Here is a 20,670-nt window from a genome sequence, read left to right as displayed (position 1 = left end):
AGGTTTTGTTACTATGACGAGACATATCTCTACCTATTTTTTAGACCCCGGACAAGGCTTTGATAAAAAGGTAACAACTTATGGTTGTACGAATTCGACTCATATCATACGACACAAGCCTTGAAGTTCATAACTTATCGTATCACGAGTATACTGCATGGGGTAGGTCATACATCTCATTGTCACAAACTGAAGAGTGAAGACTATCTCTAAATCTTAACACTCAGAGAATCCTAATTCCTCTAATATTCAAATTGTGGGCAATTGTTCCTGAATAAAATGATATGCTCAATGTACTTTGACCCAATATAGACAGTGTCCCTCGCACATGAGAATAATGCCTCTAAATCAATGTGATATTTTATATTTCTGGAAAGCATCTGTTATATCTTGGATATCTCTATCATATCTGGGGTGATTCCTTCTAGCTTTCATATACCTGACTTATAAAAATACACACTATGGGAACTATTGGTGCACACACTTCCTTTTAACCATATTTATTTCTCCCTCAGTTTTGTTAACTTGAGCATCAACGTGTCTTTTAGATACCCACCTCTAATTCTCACACGCTCACTTGAATACGAGTAGACGAAGTCCTTTCTAGAGATGAGCGGTCTAACGAAGCATCCCTTCATTAATGCAGTCATCCTTCTTATAAAATTCATCAAATTTTCACTAAATTTTTTACTTTAGCACTTTTAAATTTATATAGTATTTACAATCTACCATTATCCCCAAGATATTCGAATATGAACTGAAGAATTAAGAATTTTATTATATGAAAATTGACAAATGAACCAAATTAGCTTGATTTTAGTATTATAGGGATTAAAATGGATAGAAAAAATCAGGGGACCGGTCACAGCCACACCATTTAAATTATAGGACTCAAAATTAAGCCTGATTCTATGTTTACATTTGAATAACTTCTAGTTCTCAACTCTCAACTATCATCAGTTATAAATTGTCACAAGAATTGCATATGTAGTAGAATTGCATGTGTAGTACATTTGAAATTAAGCTGCTTTTCATTATCAAATACACAGAAGATCAAGAGAGCATATAAATTCATTTGCGAACCACAATAGTATCACCAACAAGTGGTTAGTTCAAATAGGACATGCTACAAGGCATAAGTTTGAGTCTTGTGACTGAAATAAATTCTGTTGGGAGAGCTAACCCCATCATAATGTGAATATTTCTAGCTTGAATTGAGTTAACTACGGCGAGTTAATCTTTTTTCCTTACTCCCATTTGAATTTTACATGGTGGGTGTGCCTAAAGTCATATCTCAACACCAATTTCCCATCCAGTGTCCTAAGGCAGAAGCTCTCCACCAACACATAACACCCAAACCTCACCCACTGAGTCTGGCTCCTTACCTCTTCTCTCACTCTTACCATCCTTTCTTTCCCATGGCCATGAGCCCAACCTCCTTGCTCTTCCACCCATCTCATGTGTTCAAAAATTGCTGAACTTAAACCCACATTAGCCCTTCTTCTAGTATATGGATTATATGCTCTAAACCAGAAGAAACCATTAGCATCAGTTCTTCCACTCTTTGAGGCTTCCATGCCAGAGACCCTAACGACCTCTCTTTCCACAAGTACATTCACAACCACAACATCAACATCCCCTTCACTTTCATCACTGCCACAAGAGTAAATCTCTTCCCACCTTTGCTCAAGTCTCATGCTGTAAAACATGGACTTCTTCATTTGGTGTCTAGCTTTTGCTGATCCTTCCCTCACAAAGATAAATGGACAATACCAGTTTCCTACAACCACAGGAGGTGAATTTTTTCTAGAGATAGGAAAATTAAAATCTGGGAGCTTCTCCCTAAGTGGGGCATCAACACCTAGAGCTTCCCTTAGTCTGCAAGATTTATATGAGCCTGATATTTGAATTCTCCATCCTTTTTTCCTTAGGAAAGAGGGAGGAATTCCATCAGGAGCAATGGACTTAGCAAAAAAGCCACCACTCTGGTGGCTATGAATCTTGAAAATTTGGTACAAGTCTTTCAGACTGAAAGGCTTTGGCCCTTTGTCATTCAAGAGGTCAGTGAAGCAGCAACTGACTATGTCCCCCTCTCTTGAGCTTTTGCATGCTTTCCTACAAAAACACAATAGTTCCATCATTGACTACCAATAAGTTCACTTTGAAGTTTGGAGCACAAAACACATGTCTTACTGACACTTTTTTCTCATAAAATGTGCAATAACAAATGTATTGGTTGCATCCAAGTCTGACAAAGAACATAAGAAGTTCAACTATTATGAGTTGAATCCATAATGTATATGTAGTTAAGTTACATAATTTGCGACAAAATGTTGTGCACTAACATTACCCCACTAAGAATCATGACATCACAAAAATTAAAAGAACTTTTGTAGCCAAATCATTAGTTCAATGTTGTTAATCGCGGATCGCGGAAAATAGTGGAAAGCCAAAAATTTGCAATGTCAAGCGCTTAGACGGCAAATAGCGGACAAATAGTAGCAAATAATAGATAACAGTGAGCCCTCAAAGCGATACGCTATAGCTCTATAGCGTCGCTATCAACTATTTGACAACACTGCTTTAGTCAATATGAGATCTTAACACACATCCCGGTTGTCAGGCTTTAGTCAATATGAGATCTTAACACACACCCCGGTTGTCAGGACCAGACACGTACACATGACCCATTTATGGCTAACCAAATAACAAATTTAGAATATGCTTTGATACTATCTTAAATTTGAGTTAGGCAAAACTACAGCCATAATCGGCTGAAGATTGCTCTACTTCTGAGCTAATTTTTGGGGTAGAGTTAAGCGCAACCCAAATTCCAAAAGAAAGCTAGTGGTGGAAGTATAGATATTAATAATAGCAAGGTGGTTCTTTGCACAAAAGGCTGGCTTGGAAATTAAGAACCCTATAAGCATGAGCTTAATTATGAGACCATATGGACAAAACAGGAGCACAATTCACTGACTTACATACCCTTTGTTTCTTCCTTTGGCTCTGATGACATAGTAGCGGTTGGAAGAAAGAGGGTGATCAGGCACAGGGAGAAACCAAACCTTGGTGTTTGAAGTTTGTTCATACTCTGATCCATGAGTTATTGAGAAGATTTTGTCCTGAGGGAAAGGTAGTTTCTTCACTCTCTTACGCCTGAACAGACGCCAACAACACGCGTCTTCGGCTTCCGCTTCCTCATCCGTGATAACTAGATAACCTGAATATGGAGCATCTGGTGGTGGTATTGACAAAGTGCTTGGAGATCTTCTGTACATAGACAAAGGCCTAGTTACATACATCTTTTATTTTTCTCCTTCTTTAGTGTCTAAGAGCCACTAATCAAACTGAAACCAATTGGGGATTTATCAGTTTCAGTTTCTTCTTGATGAAGGCATGGAAATGATAAGGCAGATTAAAAAGTTCAAGAACGGATAACGTCTCAATTATTAACAGGAATGTGGAAACAAGTTGCACAACCGTGCTTGTATAACAATGGGGCTGTTTCACGTTTGAATTGGTAAAGATTAAAGAGAGCAAAAGAAAAAGAACTATGCTTTTACTTTCATTTCTTGTCCACCTTCCTTTTAATGCTAGTATGTGCTAGCGCCACAAAAATCAATAGCATCTATTGAGAAAAATATGTTATTTAACCAATGGTTCAAGTGGTTGGTTCACTTGGTATGGTGGTTAGTTTTTTTATTTAGAACAAGAATCTTCCACTATTAGGCAATAATATTCGAATCAGGTAGGACCTTTATGAGTGAAAAAACTCTCTCTATCAAGTATTTTAAGCAGCTGATTCGAATCTGAGACATTTGTTTAAGCTAGAACAATCCTGTACCAGTTGATTTATGTGCTTGGTGGTTAAACGGAGGTTAGTTAATTCCCCTCCAACAAGATTACAACCCCAAAAAGAAAGAAACGATGTTATTTCAACATTATTGTTTACAACCACATTTGCATAAATGTATGTGTGCACAAATTTGATTTGCCATATATATTATCACTTTTCCTTTCTCCTTCCTTTGAAATTTGAAGTGTCTGCCAACCATTTGCATGTGTTTATAGACATTGAAATGTTTGAGAACAATTAGTCAGATACAGACACAAGCTTTCAATTGTGGTGTGGACTTGCACATTTATAATGAATTCAGAATACATAGTGAAAGTAGCACCACTCGGATTTCCGAAAAAGAAAAAGTTGCACCGTTCTTTAGTGAAGCTTCAAGAAATTAGTGGACTATGACGAATACAGATACTGGTGGTTCTTATCTGATCAACTTTCCCCCTACTTTAATAATATCATGAATTAGGAAGAATGATTTTGAGTTCAAAGTTTGGATACACATTAGAAAATTAGGTGCGTGGAGAGAAACAAAAGCTAATAAAAGTTGCTTTTGTCCGCCATAATTTTGGTTTTACAATGGTTATTATGCTATATTTGCATGTAAATAATATGCTGCAATCCTTTTCTAAACTAGCTATTTGGTTTTCTACTCTTACAATTTTATTATATATTATTTTAAGAAAATCAAATAAAAATTATGCCTAATGACAAGTTTTAACATTGGGAAAAAATTTCTAGCTCAGGCCAAATTTCTGTTGAGAGCATTCTCAAGAGCATGTGATTTTATTACAATTTCAGCTGCCTTTTAATGTGTCATTTTACTTTTCTAAAAGACAAATTTACTTTTATTATCGCAAAGAAAAAAAATCCTTCTGATTTTCCCGGTGTACTTGTACTAGAATGAGCCCTAGCTCAGAGTGTCAACAACAACAAAAGTCTCACTACACTAAGTGATGTTGGCTATGAGGCCGTTTGGATACCATAAATAAGCTCTTATTACAGCTTTTTCTCTAGAAAAAAGCTAGAGCTTATTAAAAAGTGGTGTTTGGATAATTTATTTTAACTTATTAAAAAGCTTCTTAAAGATCTTTTTGAAAAGCTGGGTCCTGGAGCTTATTTTTTCTGCTTTTTCGGGAAGCTGTTACCTAAAACTTTATTGACAAAATTACCCTTAGCAAAATATCAGAATGACAAGCCTTTTCCTACATTTCAATTCTCTCCATCTGAAACACTAAACCCTAGCACACAAATGGTTCCCCACTGAATCTCGTCGCCGCCGCCGTCACGGCCTCCGCCGCCGTCACGATCGACGTTCTTTGGATTCAACTCATCGACATTCTCATTCGAATTGAATCAGTTCATCAAAACCCAATCGTGCAGTTCCTTTTCTCTCTATTTCTCCTACCAAGGTGCGTCTTCGTCTGTTTCGAATTCATCAAATTGCGACTCTGTTTTCATTATCTTGAATTCATCAAATTGGGTTTTATATGTTATAATCTAATTAGGGTTTGATAATTGATCCTGCTTATGTTATCAATTTTGAGAGATTCACTTTCTGTTGGTGGTTCTGTTCTTTGCCAATTTCGAATTCATCTGGTTGCGTTCTGATTTTGTGATTTTCATTTTGTGTGAATTTGTTCCCCAAATTTCCAGTTCAACATTGTGATTGAAATTGAAATCACCACACTGAAATTTCCAGTTTATAATTACATGGATCTGTATGTGTCTTATGTAGTTATGTTAGATTTTATTTCTTATTTCTTTGTTCTGTTTCCCTGTAGTAGATTTGTTATGATTAACTTATGGCTAGTGATCATGGTGCTATATATATGCTTTGAGACTTTGTTAATGTCATCTTCTGATCATTTTAAGCTTAGTGGTTAACAAGTGATAAGACTACGTGTGATGACTGTTTAACTTTGAGGAACAATGATATGGTAAACACTAATCAAAGTGTGACAATTTGAAGAATTTTAACACTATAAAGACCAACAAAACAAAATTGAAGCAAAGGATTAAAGCTAAAGAAAATTGAATTGGGTGATTCTTTCAAAGTTGAATGCTTCATTGCATGGTGGAACTGTAATTTGCAGAACTTGACAACACCCCATTTTGATTTTCTACTTTAATTTGCAGAGCTTGAAACAAAGAGAATTTTGCTTGACATTTTTAAGGAAAAGCAGAAGAAAAGTGCTGAAGCTTCTACAATACCAAGTTTCTACAAGAAGGTATGTGAAAGCATTGCTTGTTCACACTCACTTTGGTATGTTACACCCACTTATCAATGGTAGGTTTGATTTTTAGCTTCTTTTGCTTCTAGGTTTGATTCTGTTTTCTACTTTTTTTTTTCTTTTTTCTTTTTTCTCAATTATCAATGGCATCATCATCTATGTACTGTGTTCTCTGGTAGCATTTCATTTCATGGACAAGTTGAAACGGTTGCTGTTTAAGAAAGATAGTTAGTTAACTTGCAATATTAATTGAATTGAATGATGTGCTTACCATTCACTTATATACTGTTTCTTAAAGCTTGTTGAAATGTCTCAAGTTCATGTGAAACGAAAGAGAGCAGATTGGAGTGATAAGAATCTTGGAATTTTTTTGAAAGTGTGCGTTGAAGAGGTACGTGCTGGGAATAGACCTCACACTCACTTTACAAGAACTGGATGGGCAAATATACAAGCCAAGTTCAACAATGCCACAAAGTTAGCATATGATTATAAAAAATTTAAAAATAAGTGGGATCATTTGAAAGTAGATTGGGCATTATGGACAAAGCTTAATGCAATAGAATCAGGTCTTGGTTGGGATGCAACTAAGAGAACAGTAGCTGCTAGTGATGAATGGGGAGGCCAAAATCAAGGTATGTGTGATGACTGTTTATTTCAGCTATTGTATTTGCATGATCTGCTCTACAATTTCCTGAGTTTTGCAAGTGTTAATCCTTGTTTTTCTTTTTCACAGGAGAGTCCTGAGGTTGGAAAGTTTAGAGATGAAGGTCTGAAATTTTTTCCTGAGATGGAAATTTTATTCAAGGGTGTAGTTGCTACTGGTCTTGCAGCATATGCTCCATCTGAAGATTCAAGAGACTCTCACGGTCAAAGCATTGGAGTGGAAGAGTCATTTGATGCTGATATTGATGAGGCCGAAACAGAAGAGCATGGGATTGAGGTAGAAATGACAGCGCAACCATCATCTTCAAGGGGAAATGGACAAAGGAAGAGAGGTAGAGAGGGTGAGAAGAAAGTTGGGGCTGCGGCTAACCTCTCTAGTCAATTGGAACGTGTTATTAATAGCTTTGAGTCAAGTGATCCTGGATCTAAAAAGGATCCTGCTAACATCAATGCATGTGTAGAGAGGCTAAAGAATCTACCAGGGCTCACTCGTGGGAGTGATTTATTTTACACGGGCATTAGTCTTATGGACAAAAGGGAGAATAGGCTTATCTTTCTTTCCTTAGAGGAGCCTACACTGCAGCTTGGATGGATTAAGTCTAAACACAAATAGGCTTATTTGGATATGTGATCTTATATGGTCTTGTTTGGATATTTTATGACATATGTTAGTGTTATGACTTTATGAATTTTGGATATGCGATCTTATGTGGTCTTGTTTGGATATTTTATGACATATGTTAGTGTTATGACTTTCTGAATTTTGGATATGTGATCTTCTATGAGCTTGTTTGGATATTTTATGACATGATATTTTAGTTTTGCTTTCCACTTTTATTGGTTTGATATAATTTTAACAATGAAATCTCACAGGATGTCTTCATCAGAGTTAGAGGAGAAGAAAAAGGTTGTGTACGCACTTGTATGTGAAGTTGTGAATTACTTCACGAGTAATGTTGTCAAAAGTCCACGTAGAGATTCAGATCAAACAGGTTATCGTTGGGTTTCTGAAATTCTAAATGGTCATCCGATTCGTTGTTACCAAATGTTTAGAATGAAGAAACATGTCTTCTTCCATTTATGTGATGTGTTGCAAAACAAGTATAACTTGAGGCCAACTCGCAATGTGGGAATTTATGAGCAGGTTGCTTTTTTTTTTATACATGGTGGGTCAACCAGCTTCTGTTCGCAATTTAGAGGAGAGATTCCAACATTCTGGAGAAACAATATCTAGACAGTTTCATAGCGTCCTAAATGCTGTTTGTGGACTTGCAAGAGACATAATTAAACCTATTGACTCATCATTTAGTGATGTTCCTGATGAGATTAAGAATGATGTCAGATATTACCCTTATTTTAAAGATTGCATTGGTGCAATAGATGGTACTCACATAAGAGTTTGTGTTCCTCCTCAACTCCAGGCAACTTATATTGGTAGGAAAGGTTACACTACCACTAATGTCATGGCTGCTTGTGATTTCAACATGTGCTTCACCTTTGTCTGGGCTGGGTGGGAGGGTTCTGCACATGATGCTAAGATTTTTATGGAGGCTCTGCGTAGACCATCATTGCATTTTCCCCATCCTCCTCATGGTACGTAATATTTAAAACTTATAATTATATAATATTGTTACACTTATGTATTAACATGCGATAATATTTTATTGTTTAGGTAAATATTATCTTGTTGATGCGGGATACCCTACTTTTATGGGTTTTCTAGGGCCATACAAAAAAAATAGGTATCATCTTCTGCAATTCAGAAATGGACCTAGAATAACAGGGAGAGTTGAGGTGTTCAATTATTATCATTCTAGTCTTCGCAATGTGATTGAACGATCATTTGGTTGTTGCAAAGCAAAATGGAAGATACTAGGTAGTATGCCTTCTTATGATTTGAAGACACAAAACAAAATCATTACGGCTTGTATGGCTTTGCATAACTTTATTAGAAGAAATGATAGAAGTGATGAAGAATTTGATGCAAATTATGAAAATGAAGATGGAGGAGGAGAAAATGAAGCTGGCCCAAGTACTGTTACATGGGAGGAACCTGATTTTCAAAGTTCCTTGCAAATGGAGCAAATTAGGGAACACATCAAAAATATGTTTCCAACACGAGTTTAGCTTTTTTCCTAGTTATCTATGATTAGTAGATATGTCTTTTTATTTGTAAGGTGGTATGATTATATTCAAGACTACGAATTATGATTTGTATTAACTATTTGATACTTGATATGGTTTGACGTTATTGTTAGAGCATTGTTAACATTATGATATTATGGCATTTTTTTTTTAGTAGAGATGCTTAGTGTACACACACATTTAATTTTTTGAAAATTTCTAACACAAATAAATAAAACATTTCAATGTTATTTTAAAAAAACATTGTTCAAATATTTTTTGCCAAAAATATTTCATTAAAAGCTACAAATATAATATTTATTTATAAAATAACTTAAATAATTTTACTAATAAATAGTTTAATGATAAATTTTTTAGTATTTAAATATTTGAATCTATTAATATTAAAATCATGACCTTTTTCGTAATTTTATAAAATAAAAGTGCTTATACAAATGTATCCAAACGCCACTTTCTACTTGAATAAGCACTTATGTATGTGTGCATCCAAACGCTAAATAGCTTATTTAAGAGGAGCTTTTTCATTTAGAGCTCCTACAAAAAGCTCTTTTTCTATAAGAGCTTATAAAGAAGCTCATCCAAACTGCCTCTATATGGATCGCACTACACCATTGAGCTCAGGGTGTGACTTGAGGAATATTGGCCATTGAAGCTTTCATCTTTTCCTCTGAGAATGAAAGGTCAACCATAGAACCTTGCAAGTACTTCTCATAAGCTGGAAGGTCAAAATGGCCATGTCCACACATTGCTGTCAGAATAACCTTTGCCTCTCCAGTCTCTCTACAATGAATAGCTTCCCTAATGGTTGCAGCAATGGCATGAGTTGGTTCTGGAGCTGGTATCAACCCTTCAGACCTTGCAAACTGTATAGCACCTGTAACCAAAAGACATAGTTTTCGTCCTACATTACTCTTTCTATCAAAACTTTGATTGTTTTTCATTCATTAGAAAATACGAATTACCATGAAAGCATTCAGTTTGTGGAATTGAAATTGCTTCCATTAGACCCAACTCAAAAACATGTGAGATCAATGGCGCCATACCGTGGTACCGCAAGCCCCCTATAAACAAGCACACAATGTTAACACAAAAGATACACGAATAAATATGAGACAAACAACTCTTCTGGATGCAAACCAAAGAGTATTTATTGGAGGTTATTCAGTGCTTTTTTAGTAGATAAGCTCCAATAAGCGTGTTTTAGTCCATATCAAAACGGGATGACACTATCCACGCATAACAATTAATTAAAACAGAAGCCTGGTGCATTAAAGCTCCCACTATACGCGGGGTCCGACCACATGGTCTAATGTACTCAGTCTTACCACCTTGTTTTTTAAACAAGAGACTGTTTTCAGAACTTGAACCTGTGACCTCGGTCACATAGCTTCAACTTTTTACCAAGGCTCCCCTTGAAGCATAACAATTAATTAGTAATTACCAGCATGAATTGGATCAGGAACGAAGTCGTGGCCAAGTGTGTGCATTTTCATCAACGGAGTCATCCCTGCTGTATCGCCGTAATCATATGCATATACTCCTTTTGTTAATGAAGGACATGCTGCTGGTTCAACTGCTCTTATAACAGGGTTGATTTTCTTATTCAGCTTCTCTCTAATGAATGGAAAACTAAGTCCTGCAAAGTTGGAACCACCACCAGTGCATCCTATGATGACATCTGGGGTTTCCCCAATAGCTTCCATTTGTTTAAGGCACTCTTCTCCTATAACACTCTGGTGGAGTAAAACATGGTTGAGCACACTCCCCAAGCAGTACTTGGTATCAGGGTTCTTAGCAGCAACCTCCACAGCTTCTGATATAGCTATGCCTAAACTCCCTGGGCTTGATGGATCCTCTTGAAGAATTCTTTGACCTGATTCAGTGATCATAGATGGAGATGGGTGGACCTTTGCACCCCATGTTTGCATCATCAATCTTCGATATGGTTTTGAATCATATGAAGCGCGTACTTGCCACACCTACACAGAATCACAGATTATTTGGATAAACATCATAGTTTCATAGCTTTTTTTGTAATTTGAGATAAAAGAAAATCATATGTTGTATTCTAATTATTTCTTTGAATTATTCAATCATCAAGAACTTTGTTGGCTTTGGACAGATGAGGAGACCGTGATACTTGTGAGAAGTCTCACATTGAGTAGAGATATGACCAAAAATAAGTGTTTATATATATATGGTCTAACCCAAATTCTAAGAATAGTCAAAATCAGAAGAGGTGGTAAACAAGAAACAACCACTAATGACTTCTTTCAGAATTTATAATCAATTGGATGGAATTTCAACTGCAGTTTTCTGCTTAGTTGTAAATAGAGTGCATTTTAACTTCTTAGTTTGGAGTTGGACACAAGGCTAATTGTATGATTACTAGCAAGAAATTAGTTACATTCAATACATCTTTGATTGATCAAATCCATTAATTAGTTCATTTAGATAAATTAGCCATGAATTGAATCTCTATAGTCTATACCCTCATACCTCACAGCCCAGGCCAAATATGCTGCATGCAAAGGCTAATGCACTTCCCCACTGTCCAGCACCGGTTTCTGTCACGACATTCTTGACGCCTTCTTGTAAGTTATACCAGGCTTGTGGAACAGCAGAGTTGGGTTTGTGTGATCCTGCTGGGCTTACACCTTCATACTTGTAGTAAATTCTTGCAGGTGTATCAAGCAGCTTTTCCAGTCTCTTGGCTCTATTTCAACACAAATATGTAAAAGATTCATCTTACTACATTTCAAAAAAAACAAAAAAAAGGTAAAAGAGGATAACCAAATTCAAACCTAATGAGAGGGGTCGGGCGCCAAAGCTTGTAAACGTCAAGAACTTCATCTGGTATGTCTATGAATCTGTCACTTGTCACCTCCTGTCTTATTAACTCATCAGGAAAAAGAGGTGCCAAGTCTTCTGGTTTGATTGGTTGATGGGTCTTAGGATGCAATGGCGGAGGCGGTTTAATGGGTAGATCTGCTATAAGATTGTACCATTGCTTGGGAATGTCAATTGATCTGTTAGAATCTAAAGTGGCTCTCACTTTGCAGGCATTTGAGAGCCTCAGATGCTTTGGTTTTACACTCAAGGCAAACCTCTGGGGCCATTGCTTTTCAACTGAAGTTAATGAACAAGCAGATGTCATAACCAAGCTATATAATATAAACCAAAATCACATATTGTCTACACCCAAAAGCCTACTTGGTTGTACCATTTACAAATTAATTCTGCACACTTAAAATTGTTTGGTTGTATACTATGATAGACTATTAGGTTGTATACACATAAATCTGCACATTAAATCCGCATCAGTGGTTCAAAATTCAAAACTAATTTAATCATAATTTGAGGAGAGTTTGGTTGTATACTACGATAAATTATTTTAACAGTTCCAGGTCCATTTCATTTACTTTCAAACTTCCATTATACTTCAGTATGATAGGCCATTCAATTTTTTTTTTCTACTTTTCATATTAAAATAAAACTGAGCATAAATAACAAATTTAACTCCTCTAGGTCTCTGACTTGGATTTCTCCATTGTTTCATTCAATTATGGATTAAAATTAACTATCAGTTGGGGCCTGCAACATTTCTACATGATAAAACCAGCTAAACATAAAAACCTCAAGGGCTGTGTCTGGTCAAAATTTGTCAAAGGCAATAAACACATTTCACTCTGACTGCTGCATATTTTTCTGGTTGTTCAAAGTCATAAAGAAGTTGAATTTTATTTGAGGAATGAGTGAATCAGGAACAGATCTGCCTAAGTAAATAACTAAAACCAAGAAATGTGTATAGTTCACACTTCACACTAGACTTACAATCATGAGGTCACCCACTACATGGAAAAAATATACCTTTAGAGTAGAAGCAGTATGGTGAAGTAGTACGAAGTGAAGAAACAGAAGAAGCTGTATCAGCGATCATCATTGTTGTGTTCTATATTCGGATCTTGGCAGAAAAATGCAGACTTCACTGCTTCTGTCTCTAGCACTAAATACAAAAAACTAGTTCAAGACTTTGAACACACTTGTCTTTTTAGCCTCACACGATGGTTCCGACCGCACCCTATTTATTGCAAGGTTTAATTTTAGGTAGGTAGCACCTGCCAAAACTATGGTTACGACAAAAAGGAAGATTGTTCTTTCAATTTTGTACATTCATAATCATTTCCTCGTTCATTCCATTTTCACTTCTTATTTTTACTATTTCTTTTCATAACATCAGACATCACTACTCATATTTCTTATTTTTTCTACATTTCTTTCTCATTCTAGGTAGAACTGTGAATAAAGTGTGAATAAAACACCATTATTAATATAATATTATTTTTGTTATGGCCAAAAAGTCAAGAAGCTCAATAACATCTCACCCGGCCAAAATGAGTTGCAATTAAGTTAGCACTAAGCGGATGGATTAAATGGCTCAATTAAGGAACATCACGTCCCATCCAAGGTTGATAGATCGCTCGACGACCCCTCTGATAATAAGTAAGCAAGGCTACCGTGATGCTCCAGAAGCTATCATGGAGTACATCAACTTTCTGAGGACTCAAGGTCTTGAGGTTGACATTGAGGAATTCTTCAACGCTCTTCCTGAATGTCCTCCTGACATGCTCAAGACTCAACAGAAGAAAAGAGCACAAGATTCAGACTCTAAATCTGATAAGAAGCCTAAGAAGAAGGCAAAGAAGACCAAGGCAGTTGGTGCTCCATCAACTCAGAACCGGGCTCCAAAGATCATCAGAGCTTATGCCAAGGAGTCAAGTAAGCCTGCTGTTGTTGTTACTTCTGCTCCTACTTCAGTTACTATTAATATTGATGCATTTCCAACTTCTGCCCCTACAGAAACACTTCCTCCTTTCACTGCACCTTTCATTCCTCAGTACACTCCTCTAACCTCATCTGTCATTTCAACCACTGCTCCAACCGTCACAACCACCATCGCAACCTGAACTTTCTTCTCCTCAAAACACTTCAACCACTAAAAGAGACTTTCTCCAAGTTCTGAAAGAAAGAACTTCTGGACCCTCTTCCACCATCTTTCTTCCATATACACAAGCCTCCACAGAACCCACTCTTCTCAACCCAACTCCCCTCAATGTTGTTTTTCCTCCTTTCTCATCTCCTGAAACTTCAAATGTTTCTCTGTCTGGATACTCTCTAGTGAATTCCAGAGACTTTGTCTTTTCAAACCCTGATGTCCAAACCTCTGAACCCATTCCTGGTCAGACCACTTCTGATAAGATAATTCTGGATGTTGCTGCAACTTCTGAAGTAGAAACTTCTGCTCAAGCTGTTTCTGAAGCAACTGTAAGATCAAGTTTTGATCTAGTAGTACAACTCTATGTTTTGATGATTACATGTTAACTATTGTGTATGAACAATTATGGTACTCTAACGTTGTTTTCTGAGTGTTCTTATGACAGGCCATGACTCTGGTCTTATTTCATATTATTCAGAAGCACAATGCTCAAAGAGTAACCTCCGCAACGCTTTCGCACGTACTATGTTCAATCTGAACAGTAGATCAAGCTTCAGAAGATCTGAAGATCATAAAACTCTGATATGGATTCAGCTCACTAAAAGCTCTGAAGGATCAGAAGCTTTGAAGGTCCAGAAGCTGAATAGTGAAGATTCTGAAGTCCAAGAGTAAGTTGAATCTGAAGACCATGTACTTCTCCTCTGAGTCCAGAAGCAGAAGGTACAAAGGTTTGAGGATCCAAGCTTCCTTTTGACTCTGATCACCAAGCTTCACAAGTTCCAATATGAAGCATCACTCTGATCAGAAGTCAACCAGGATAAAGGTCATGTCACTATCCAAAGTACAAAAGCAATTGTACCATTCCTGACGACCTTACCTAACTTATTCAGCCACAGCAGAACCTGGAAAACCCAGATCTGCCCTCCAACGGTAGCATTCCATGCAAACTTCCAAACCTAATTCCTTGGAGTATATAAAGAGGCTGAAGATGAAAGATGCCGCTGGAAGAAACCTTGTTGAAGCTCACGCGAAAAACAAATATTCTCTCACAGCAATCTTTCTTCACTGGTACTAATTGTGTTTACTATTAGCTTTCTAAGAAGCATTTCTTTGTAAACCTAAACTTTCAAACAGTTGTTTGATTTTCCTTAAGGAGACCAAGGTTGGTCGGATCCTTGAGAAGACTAAGAGAGTGAATCTTAGTGATAGCTAAGTCAGTGTATTGTTAGTCACTTTGCAGGTAGCAAGTGTAGTTGTAACAAACTCTGATTAGTGGATTGTCTTCATTTTAAGAAGGAAGAAATCACCTTAACGGGTGGACTGGATTAGCTTGAGGGATTTATCAAGTGAACCAGGATAAAATCATTGTGTGTGCTTTTCTTAACTCTTATCGTTGGTGGTTGAAGAGATTTGTTTAAATCTCAAGTGGGTTGAATTTTAGATTTAAAACGCTATTCAAACCCCCCCTTTCTATCGTTTTTCATACCTTCAATAACAAGTTCAGATCTTGCTGCAGCTACTCAACCCTCACCTCAACCCAACCTTCCAATCATTCCCTATACCTATCCTGAACCAAACAATCTTCTGGAATGCATCAATATTTTTAATGATAGGGAAACAACAAGGCTGAAGAATCTGTATGCCATTACTGATTCGAGTGAGAAACCCAATCTGGTTGTTGCTCAATGGGATGCATTCTGTGGTTGGATGAGATCCCGTATTGAGGATATCTTGGAATTCTCTGACCAAGACAAAGGTGAAAGAGTTGAAGCTGCTAAGGAAAAGCAAGAAGTTCAAAACAGAAGAAGACAAGCACTTGTTGAACTACAACTTAGAGAAAATCTAAGACAAGCTGCCCTGGAAGCCAGAAACAAGAAAGAAGAAGCTAAGAGAGCAAAAGCTGAAGTTGAAAGAGTTGAAAATGAGAAGTTAGAAGCTAACGTTGAAGAACTTGCTAGAGCTGCAGCTGCCAGAATTGAGGCTGCAAGGATTGAGTCTGCTAAGTTAGAGGCTGCTCGCTTAGAAGCTTTGGAAAAGGCTGCTAAGTTGGAAGCTGAAGCTGCCGCCTTAAAGGCATAAGCACTTGCCACTGCTTCTGATATGGTTTGCAACTTCTGCTCCGGGTTCATCTTCTGTTCAAGTAGCAACTTCTGCTCCTGTTCAATCTGATCTCTCTAATATTGCTTCCAAACTCGACATCTTCCAGCGGCACATTGAAGAACAAGCCAAAATCATCCAAAGTTTTGTCCAGATGATGGACGTTATCATGAAGAGGCTCCCAATCCTAAACCTTAGTTTCTTTTAGGATTTCTATATTTGTTTTCCTTTATTTCTAAGTGTTTCTCAACTTCTATTTCTCTTATCCTATTAATATTATGAGTTTTGCATCTGACTTTCTTATTCTTTTTGCTTATATTTTCTTGTGAACTTATTTCTGTTATCTTAATCAGAGGGAGTACTTAGTACTTCTTGTTTTTAAGGCTAAGTTTTTTTTTCACACTCTTTTTGCTTATGACAAAAAGGGGGAGTACAAATTATATCTTTTGATTTTTTGATAAACTTTAAACTTTAAAATTCTTTTCTGGAGATTAAGTGATCAATCGTACATCTATAGATCTTTCATGAAGCAATAACAAGGCACACATTTCACTTCCTCTGAAGTTATTATATGCTCTGATCACTTATAGTTCTTACTCAATTATAGTGTCTATATCATATGTCAAACTATTTATATTGCTCTGATTGATATAACTCTAATCACTATCTCAAGTTAGCTCAGAATCTAGACTATTCTAACGATTTCATTAAGTCATAGATTCAGGGGGAGCTTAGCTCAGAATCAAGCTCTAGACTTGGATTCAGAAGGAGCTAAATAAACTATACATATCAGGATAAGTTTAACTCTGATACCTTAAACTCTTAATGTATTCTGTTTATTGTTTAAGAATTGTTCATCAAAATACATAGTTTTGTCATCATAAAAAATGGGGAGATTGTAAGACCAAGATTTGGTCAGTTGATACAACTCTAAGTGAAGGTATGAAAAACACTAGAAGGGGGGGGGGTTTCAATAGGGGTTTGAAGTTTAAACGCTTTCTCTCAAAGATTCTGACAATCTTTTCGGTGAAAGAAAATAAGGTACTAAAGATAAAGGATAGAGAAAAGCACACAATGATTTTATCCTGGTTCACTTGATGAATCACTCAAGATAGTCCAATCCACCCGTTAAGGTGATTTCTTCCTTCTTAGAATGAAGGCAATCCACTATTCAAAGAATGTTACAACTGTACTAGCACACCTTGCTCAGTGACTAACAACCTATGGACTAGCAACACTAAGACAACCTTGTCTTAGTCTTCTCAAGAATACTGACCTCACTGGTCTCTTAAGGAACTACAAACAAAGTTTGTGAAAGGTTTGGTTTACAAGGAAATACTTCAAAAACAAGCAGAAGTATTCTTAGTGAACAGTGAAGAAATATTGCTAAGGTATTCGCTTGTAGGTTTTCACTTGTATTGCACATTAGTTTCTTAGCCAATTTCTTCTATCTTCAGCCTTTAAATACTCCAAGGTTTAGAGTTTGTATCCGTTGAAAGAATCCATCCGTTGGAGGAAAATTCTGGATTTTCCAGAACCTGTTGTGGTTGAACGTCGTAGGTAAGGCAGTCAGAATAGTACACTTGCTTTTGTACGAATGACAATGATATTGCCTTAGCCTAGTTGACTCTTGATCTTTGGCGACGCTTCATATTGGAACTTGTGAAGCTATGTGATCAGAGTCAGAAGGAAGCTTGGATCCTCTGACCTTCAGAACTTCTGCTTTTGGACCGTTCACCTGAACTTCTGGTCTTCAGAACATGAAGTACTTTTGGTCTTGTGAGTCAGCTTACTCTTGGGCTTCAGAGTCTTCAAGTCTTCAGCTTCTGGACCGTTCCTCAGAACATCTGGTCTTCAGAGCTTCAGCGCTTGAGTCTTTCAGAGTCCACATCATAGCTTTAATCTTCAGAACATCTTAAGCGTTTGCTACCGTTCAGAAGAACGTAGTGATTGCAGAAGTGTTACGTTGGTTACTCTTGGGTCTTCAACTTCTGATATATATATATATATATATATATATATATATATATATATATATATATGGTCTTTGAATCAGAGTCAGAGCTTGTTTGTCACAACTTAAAAGACAAACGTTAGAGTACCATAATTGTTCATACTGTTGGTACATGTTGCCTAGCATTTTGTCAAAATAACCGATTGTCGAAGCAGATGTCGTGGCATCTAATTCTATGAAGCTAGGGCATCAGTCCTTAGTTTGAGTTTCTATTGTGGGCCCTCTAAAGATTATCTGAAGATATGTTTTCGAATTACTTGAGGTGCAAGTTGCTATTCCACAAGGGTTTTAATTATGGGATGTTATTTGTTGAAACAATTTTTGTTAAAAGATTGGATTCTATCTTTACTTGTGCTATAAGCAAACCAAATCTATCAAGATTGCGTTTTGAATTGCTGTTGCTGCAATCTGTTACTTCAGCCCATGCTAACCCTAGAGCTCATGCTACCGCTGCTGAAGTCTATAAAAGGATGAAGACCTAAAACATGAAGACCGCCGAAGCTAAGAGAGAGAGAGATAAAGTGTTTTAGGGTTTGTGATTGTGCTTTGTCCTTTGTTAGTTGTGAATCCTCTTTGCTACTGATTCTATAAAGCAAAGAAGGGTTCTGTGTGTTTGATTGCTTTCAAACTCTGATTGTTTATTGTGTTCACCAATCACTGTGGCAGTGATTGAGAGAAAGTGAGAGGGGCTCTCATACTTAGGTTGAGATTCTAAGTAGAAATAGACTTGGTAGATTAGGAAGTGAACTATGAACTGTTGTGCTCATGAGTGTCTGTAATTCCTGAATCTTGAGATAGTGGATTTCCTTTCTTTGGGTTCAAACCCTCCAGACGTAGGTGAAAGTCTTTCACTGAGTTGGGTTAACAATTCTTGTGTTTTGTTGTTTCTGGTTTAAGTTCTGTTTTACTGTTAAGCGATTGTCGAACCTATTGTCCTAGCATCGTGCAAGACATTCATACTACAGGGAACCTGAATTACGATTGGCATCAGAGCAGACACCCTGTTCTGGTTGGGTGAGCTCCAGGGAGTTTGATTCAAGTTCTCATGGATAACAATGAGGGAGGATCAGTCATTAGGCCACCCATTTTGGATGGTACTAACTATGACTACTGGAAGGTTCGCATGACAGCCTTTCTCAAGTCAATTGACAACAAGACTTGGAACGCTATTGTCAAGGGTTGGAAGCACCCCACTAAGCATGAGGTTGAAGGCACCTCTACTACTGTTGTGGAGAAACCTGAAGAGGAATGGACCAGTGTTGAAGATGAAGCTGCTCTTGGAAACTCAAAGGCTCTAAATGCTATCTTCAATGGAGTTGACAAGAATATGTTTAGGCTGATCAATATGTGTACTGTGGCAGAGGATGCTTGGGAAATTCTGAAAACTACACATGAAGGAACTACTCGAATAAGGATGTCAAGGCTTCAGATGCTTACTACTCAATTTGAAAATCTGATGATGACTGAAGAAGAGACTATCTCTGAATTCCACATGCGTGTTCGTGACTTGTCTAATGCTTCATTTGCTTTGGGAGAACCTATGTCAGATGAGAAGCTTGTAAGGAAGATCTTGAGATCTCTTCCTCAGAAATTTGCTATGAAAGTCACTGCGATTGAGGAGGCTCAAGACATTGAGAACATGAAGGTTGATGAACTTATTGGCTCTTTGCGGACATTTGAGTTGAAATTGAGTGGAAAGTCTGAAAAGAAGAACAAGAGTATTGCTTTTGTGTCTAACACTGATGAAGGTGATGATGAAGACTGTGAGGGTGAAAACCTTTCTGAGGCTCTGGCTATGCTAGCAAAAAAATTCAACAGAGCATTGAGAAAGATTGACAAAAGAACCAGGCCTAATGTCCAGGACATGAAGTTCAACAACAAACCCAAGTTTTCTAATTCACAGAGGAAGACTAAGGGAGAAGAAAGATCTGGTCAGAATAAAGGAGTGCACTGTCATGAATGTGAAGGATATGGTCATATCAGGTCTGAATGTGCCACTTATCTAAAGAAGCAGAAGAAAGGTATGATGGTAACTTGGTCAGATGAAGACACTGAAGATGAGGAGGAGATATCTGCAAACAAAGTCAATGCTTTCTCTGAAACCATCTATGAGTCTGATACAAGTGATGAGGACATTTCAGATGAGGAACTGGATGAGACTTACAAGCTTCTACATATCAAGTGGGAAGAAGCATGTAAACTTGTGAGAGAAAAGAAAAGTGAGATAGAACAACTTGTCTCTCAGAATGAAAGGCTGAAAGAGCTCAGCACAAAGCTTAAGGAAGATCTGGAGGAATGTCAAAGTATGTTTAATAATGTTGATGTTATGGAAAAGACTAATCCAATGTTGATTAATGCAGGACTTCAAGAGGAAGTGGCAACTCTGACAAGAAAGCTTGAAGCTACTCACAAATCGGTTAGAATGTTGAACAGTGACTCTGATATGCTTGATGAAATTCTGAAAGAAACCAGCAAGTAAGGAGGGAGTTTGAAGGGAATTGGCTTTGACTACAGTACAACTATCAAAGAAGATCAGAAAGGATCAAAGAAATTTGTTTCTGCTACAAAACAAACTGAATTCAAGAAGCCCAGAAATTATCAGTTTTCAGACCCATTGCCACGACATGTGCCTCAGCATGTGAACCCTCAACTTAAGTTTGGCAAAACCGTG

At 37.1% G+C, this 20,670-nt stretch overlaps 4 protein-coding genes across 5 annotated transcripts; 2 read left to right on the top strand and 2 right to left on the bottom strand.

Annotated features, from left to right (window-relative positions):
• Window positions 1-1,008: 1,008 nt before the first annotated feature.
• On the bottom strand, window positions 1,009-3,581 carry LOC130737607 (uncharacterized). 2 transcript variants are annotated; one of them, XM_057589418.1, is made up of 2 exons: window positions 2,989-3,581; window positions 1,009-2,115 (listed from the first exon to the last, which is right to left on the bottom strand). In XM_057589418.1, exons 1-2 carry the CDS (start codon window positions 3,303-3,305, stop codon window positions 1,248-1,250), a joined length of 1,185 nt encoding a protein of 394 aa, XP_057445401.1. In that variant the 5' UTR covers window positions 3,306-3,581; the 3' UTR covers window positions 1,009-1,247. The 2 variants fall into 2 exon arrangements, with proteins under 2 accessions (XP_057445401.1, XP_057445402.1); XM_057589419.1 differs by having other exon boundaries at window positions 3,069-3,246.
• A 1,996-nt stretch (window positions 3,582-5,577) lies between these two features.
• On the top strand, window positions 5,578-8,874 carry LOC130736067 (uncharacterized). Its single transcript, XM_057587920.1, has 3 exons — window positions 5,578-6,081; window positions 7,621-8,340; window positions 8,420-8,874. The coding sequence occupies exons 2-3, from the start codon at window positions 7,872-7,874 to the stop codon at window positions 8,872-8,874; spliced, it is 924 nt and encodes a 307-aa protein (XP_057443903.1). The 5' UTR covers window positions 5,578-6,081; window positions 7,621-7,871.
• Window positions 6,693-7,582, top strand: LOC130736068 (uncharacterized). Its single transcript, XM_057587921.1, has 2 exons — window positions 6,693-6,716; window positions 6,818-7,582. The coding sequence occupies exons 1-2, from the start codon at window positions 6,693-6,695 to the stop codon at window positions 7,358-7,360; spliced, it is 567 nt and encodes a 188-aa protein (XP_057443904.1). The 3' UTR covers window positions 7,361-7,582.
• A 395-nt stretch (window positions 8,875-9,269) lies between the features above and the next one.
• On the bottom strand, window positions 9,270-12,990 carry LOC130737606 (uncharacterized). Its single transcript, XM_057589417.1, has 6 exons — window positions 12,763-12,990; window positions 11,697-12,021; window positions 11,392-11,608; window positions 10,334-10,871; window positions 9,855-9,953; window positions 9,270-9,766 (listed from the first exon to the last, which is right to left on the bottom strand). Exons 1-6 carry the CDS (start codon window positions 12,833-12,835, stop codon window positions 9,510-9,512), a joined length of 1,509 nt encoding a protein of 502 aa, XP_057445400.1. The 5' UTR covers window positions 12,836-12,990; the 3' UTR covers window positions 9,270-9,509.
• Window positions 12,991-20,670: the final 7,680 nt, after the last annotated feature.

The sequence above is a fragment of the Lotus japonicus genome, chromosome 2 (genome assembly GCF_012489685.1).
Source record: "Lotus japonicus ecotype B-129 chromosome 2, LjGifu_v1.2".
Lineage (NCBI taxonomy): Eukaryota > Viridiplantae > Streptophyta > Magnoliopsida > Fabales > Fabaceae > Lotus > Lotus japonicus.
This window is presented reverse-complemented; position numbering and strand designations above follow the sequence as displayed.

What these genes read in the sequence shown, in the direction of transcription:
- LOC130737606 (XM_057589417.1), bottom strand. Translation starts at nt 12,835, where the DNA reads ATGATGATCGCTGATACAGCTTCTTCTGTTTCTTCACTTCGTACTACT. An exon ending in TATTTGGCCTGGGCTGTGAG is followed by an intron (nt 10,872 to 11,391) that starts GTATGAGGGTAT and finishes GATTCTGTGTAG; the next exon opens with GTGTGGCAAGTACGCGCTTC. An exon ending in ACAAACTGAATGCTTTCATG is followed by an intron (nt 9,767 to 9,854) that starts GTAATTCGTATT and finishes TTTTGGTTACAG; the next exon opens with GTGCTATACAGTTTGCAAGG.
- LOC130736067 (XM_057587920.1), top strand. Translation starts at nt 7,872, where the DNA reads ATGTGGGAATTTATGAGCAGGTTGCTTTTTTTTTTATACATGGTGGGT. An exon ending in TTTTCCCCATCCTCCTCATG is followed by an intron (nt 8,341 to 8,419) that starts GTACGTAATATT and finishes TTTATTGTTTAG; the next exon opens with GTAAATATTATCTTGTTGAT.
- LOC130736068 (XM_057587921.1), top strand. Translation starts at nt 6,693, where the DNA reads ATGAATGGGGAGGCCAAAATCAAG. An exon ending in ATGGGGAGGCCAAAATCAAG is followed by an intron (nt 6,717 to 6,817) that starts GTATGTGTGATG and finishes TCTTTTTCACAG; the next exon opens with GAGAGTCCTGAGGTTGGAAA.
- LOC130737607 (XM_057589418.1), bottom strand. Translation starts at nt 3,305, where the DNA reads ATGTATGTAACTAGGCCTTTGTCTATGTACAGAAGATCTCCAAGCACT. An exon ending in GCCAAAGGAAGAAACAAAGG is followed by an intron (nt 2,116 to 2,988) that starts GTATGTAAGTCA and finishes GTGTTTTTGTAG; the next exon opens with GAAAGCATGCAAAAGCTCAA.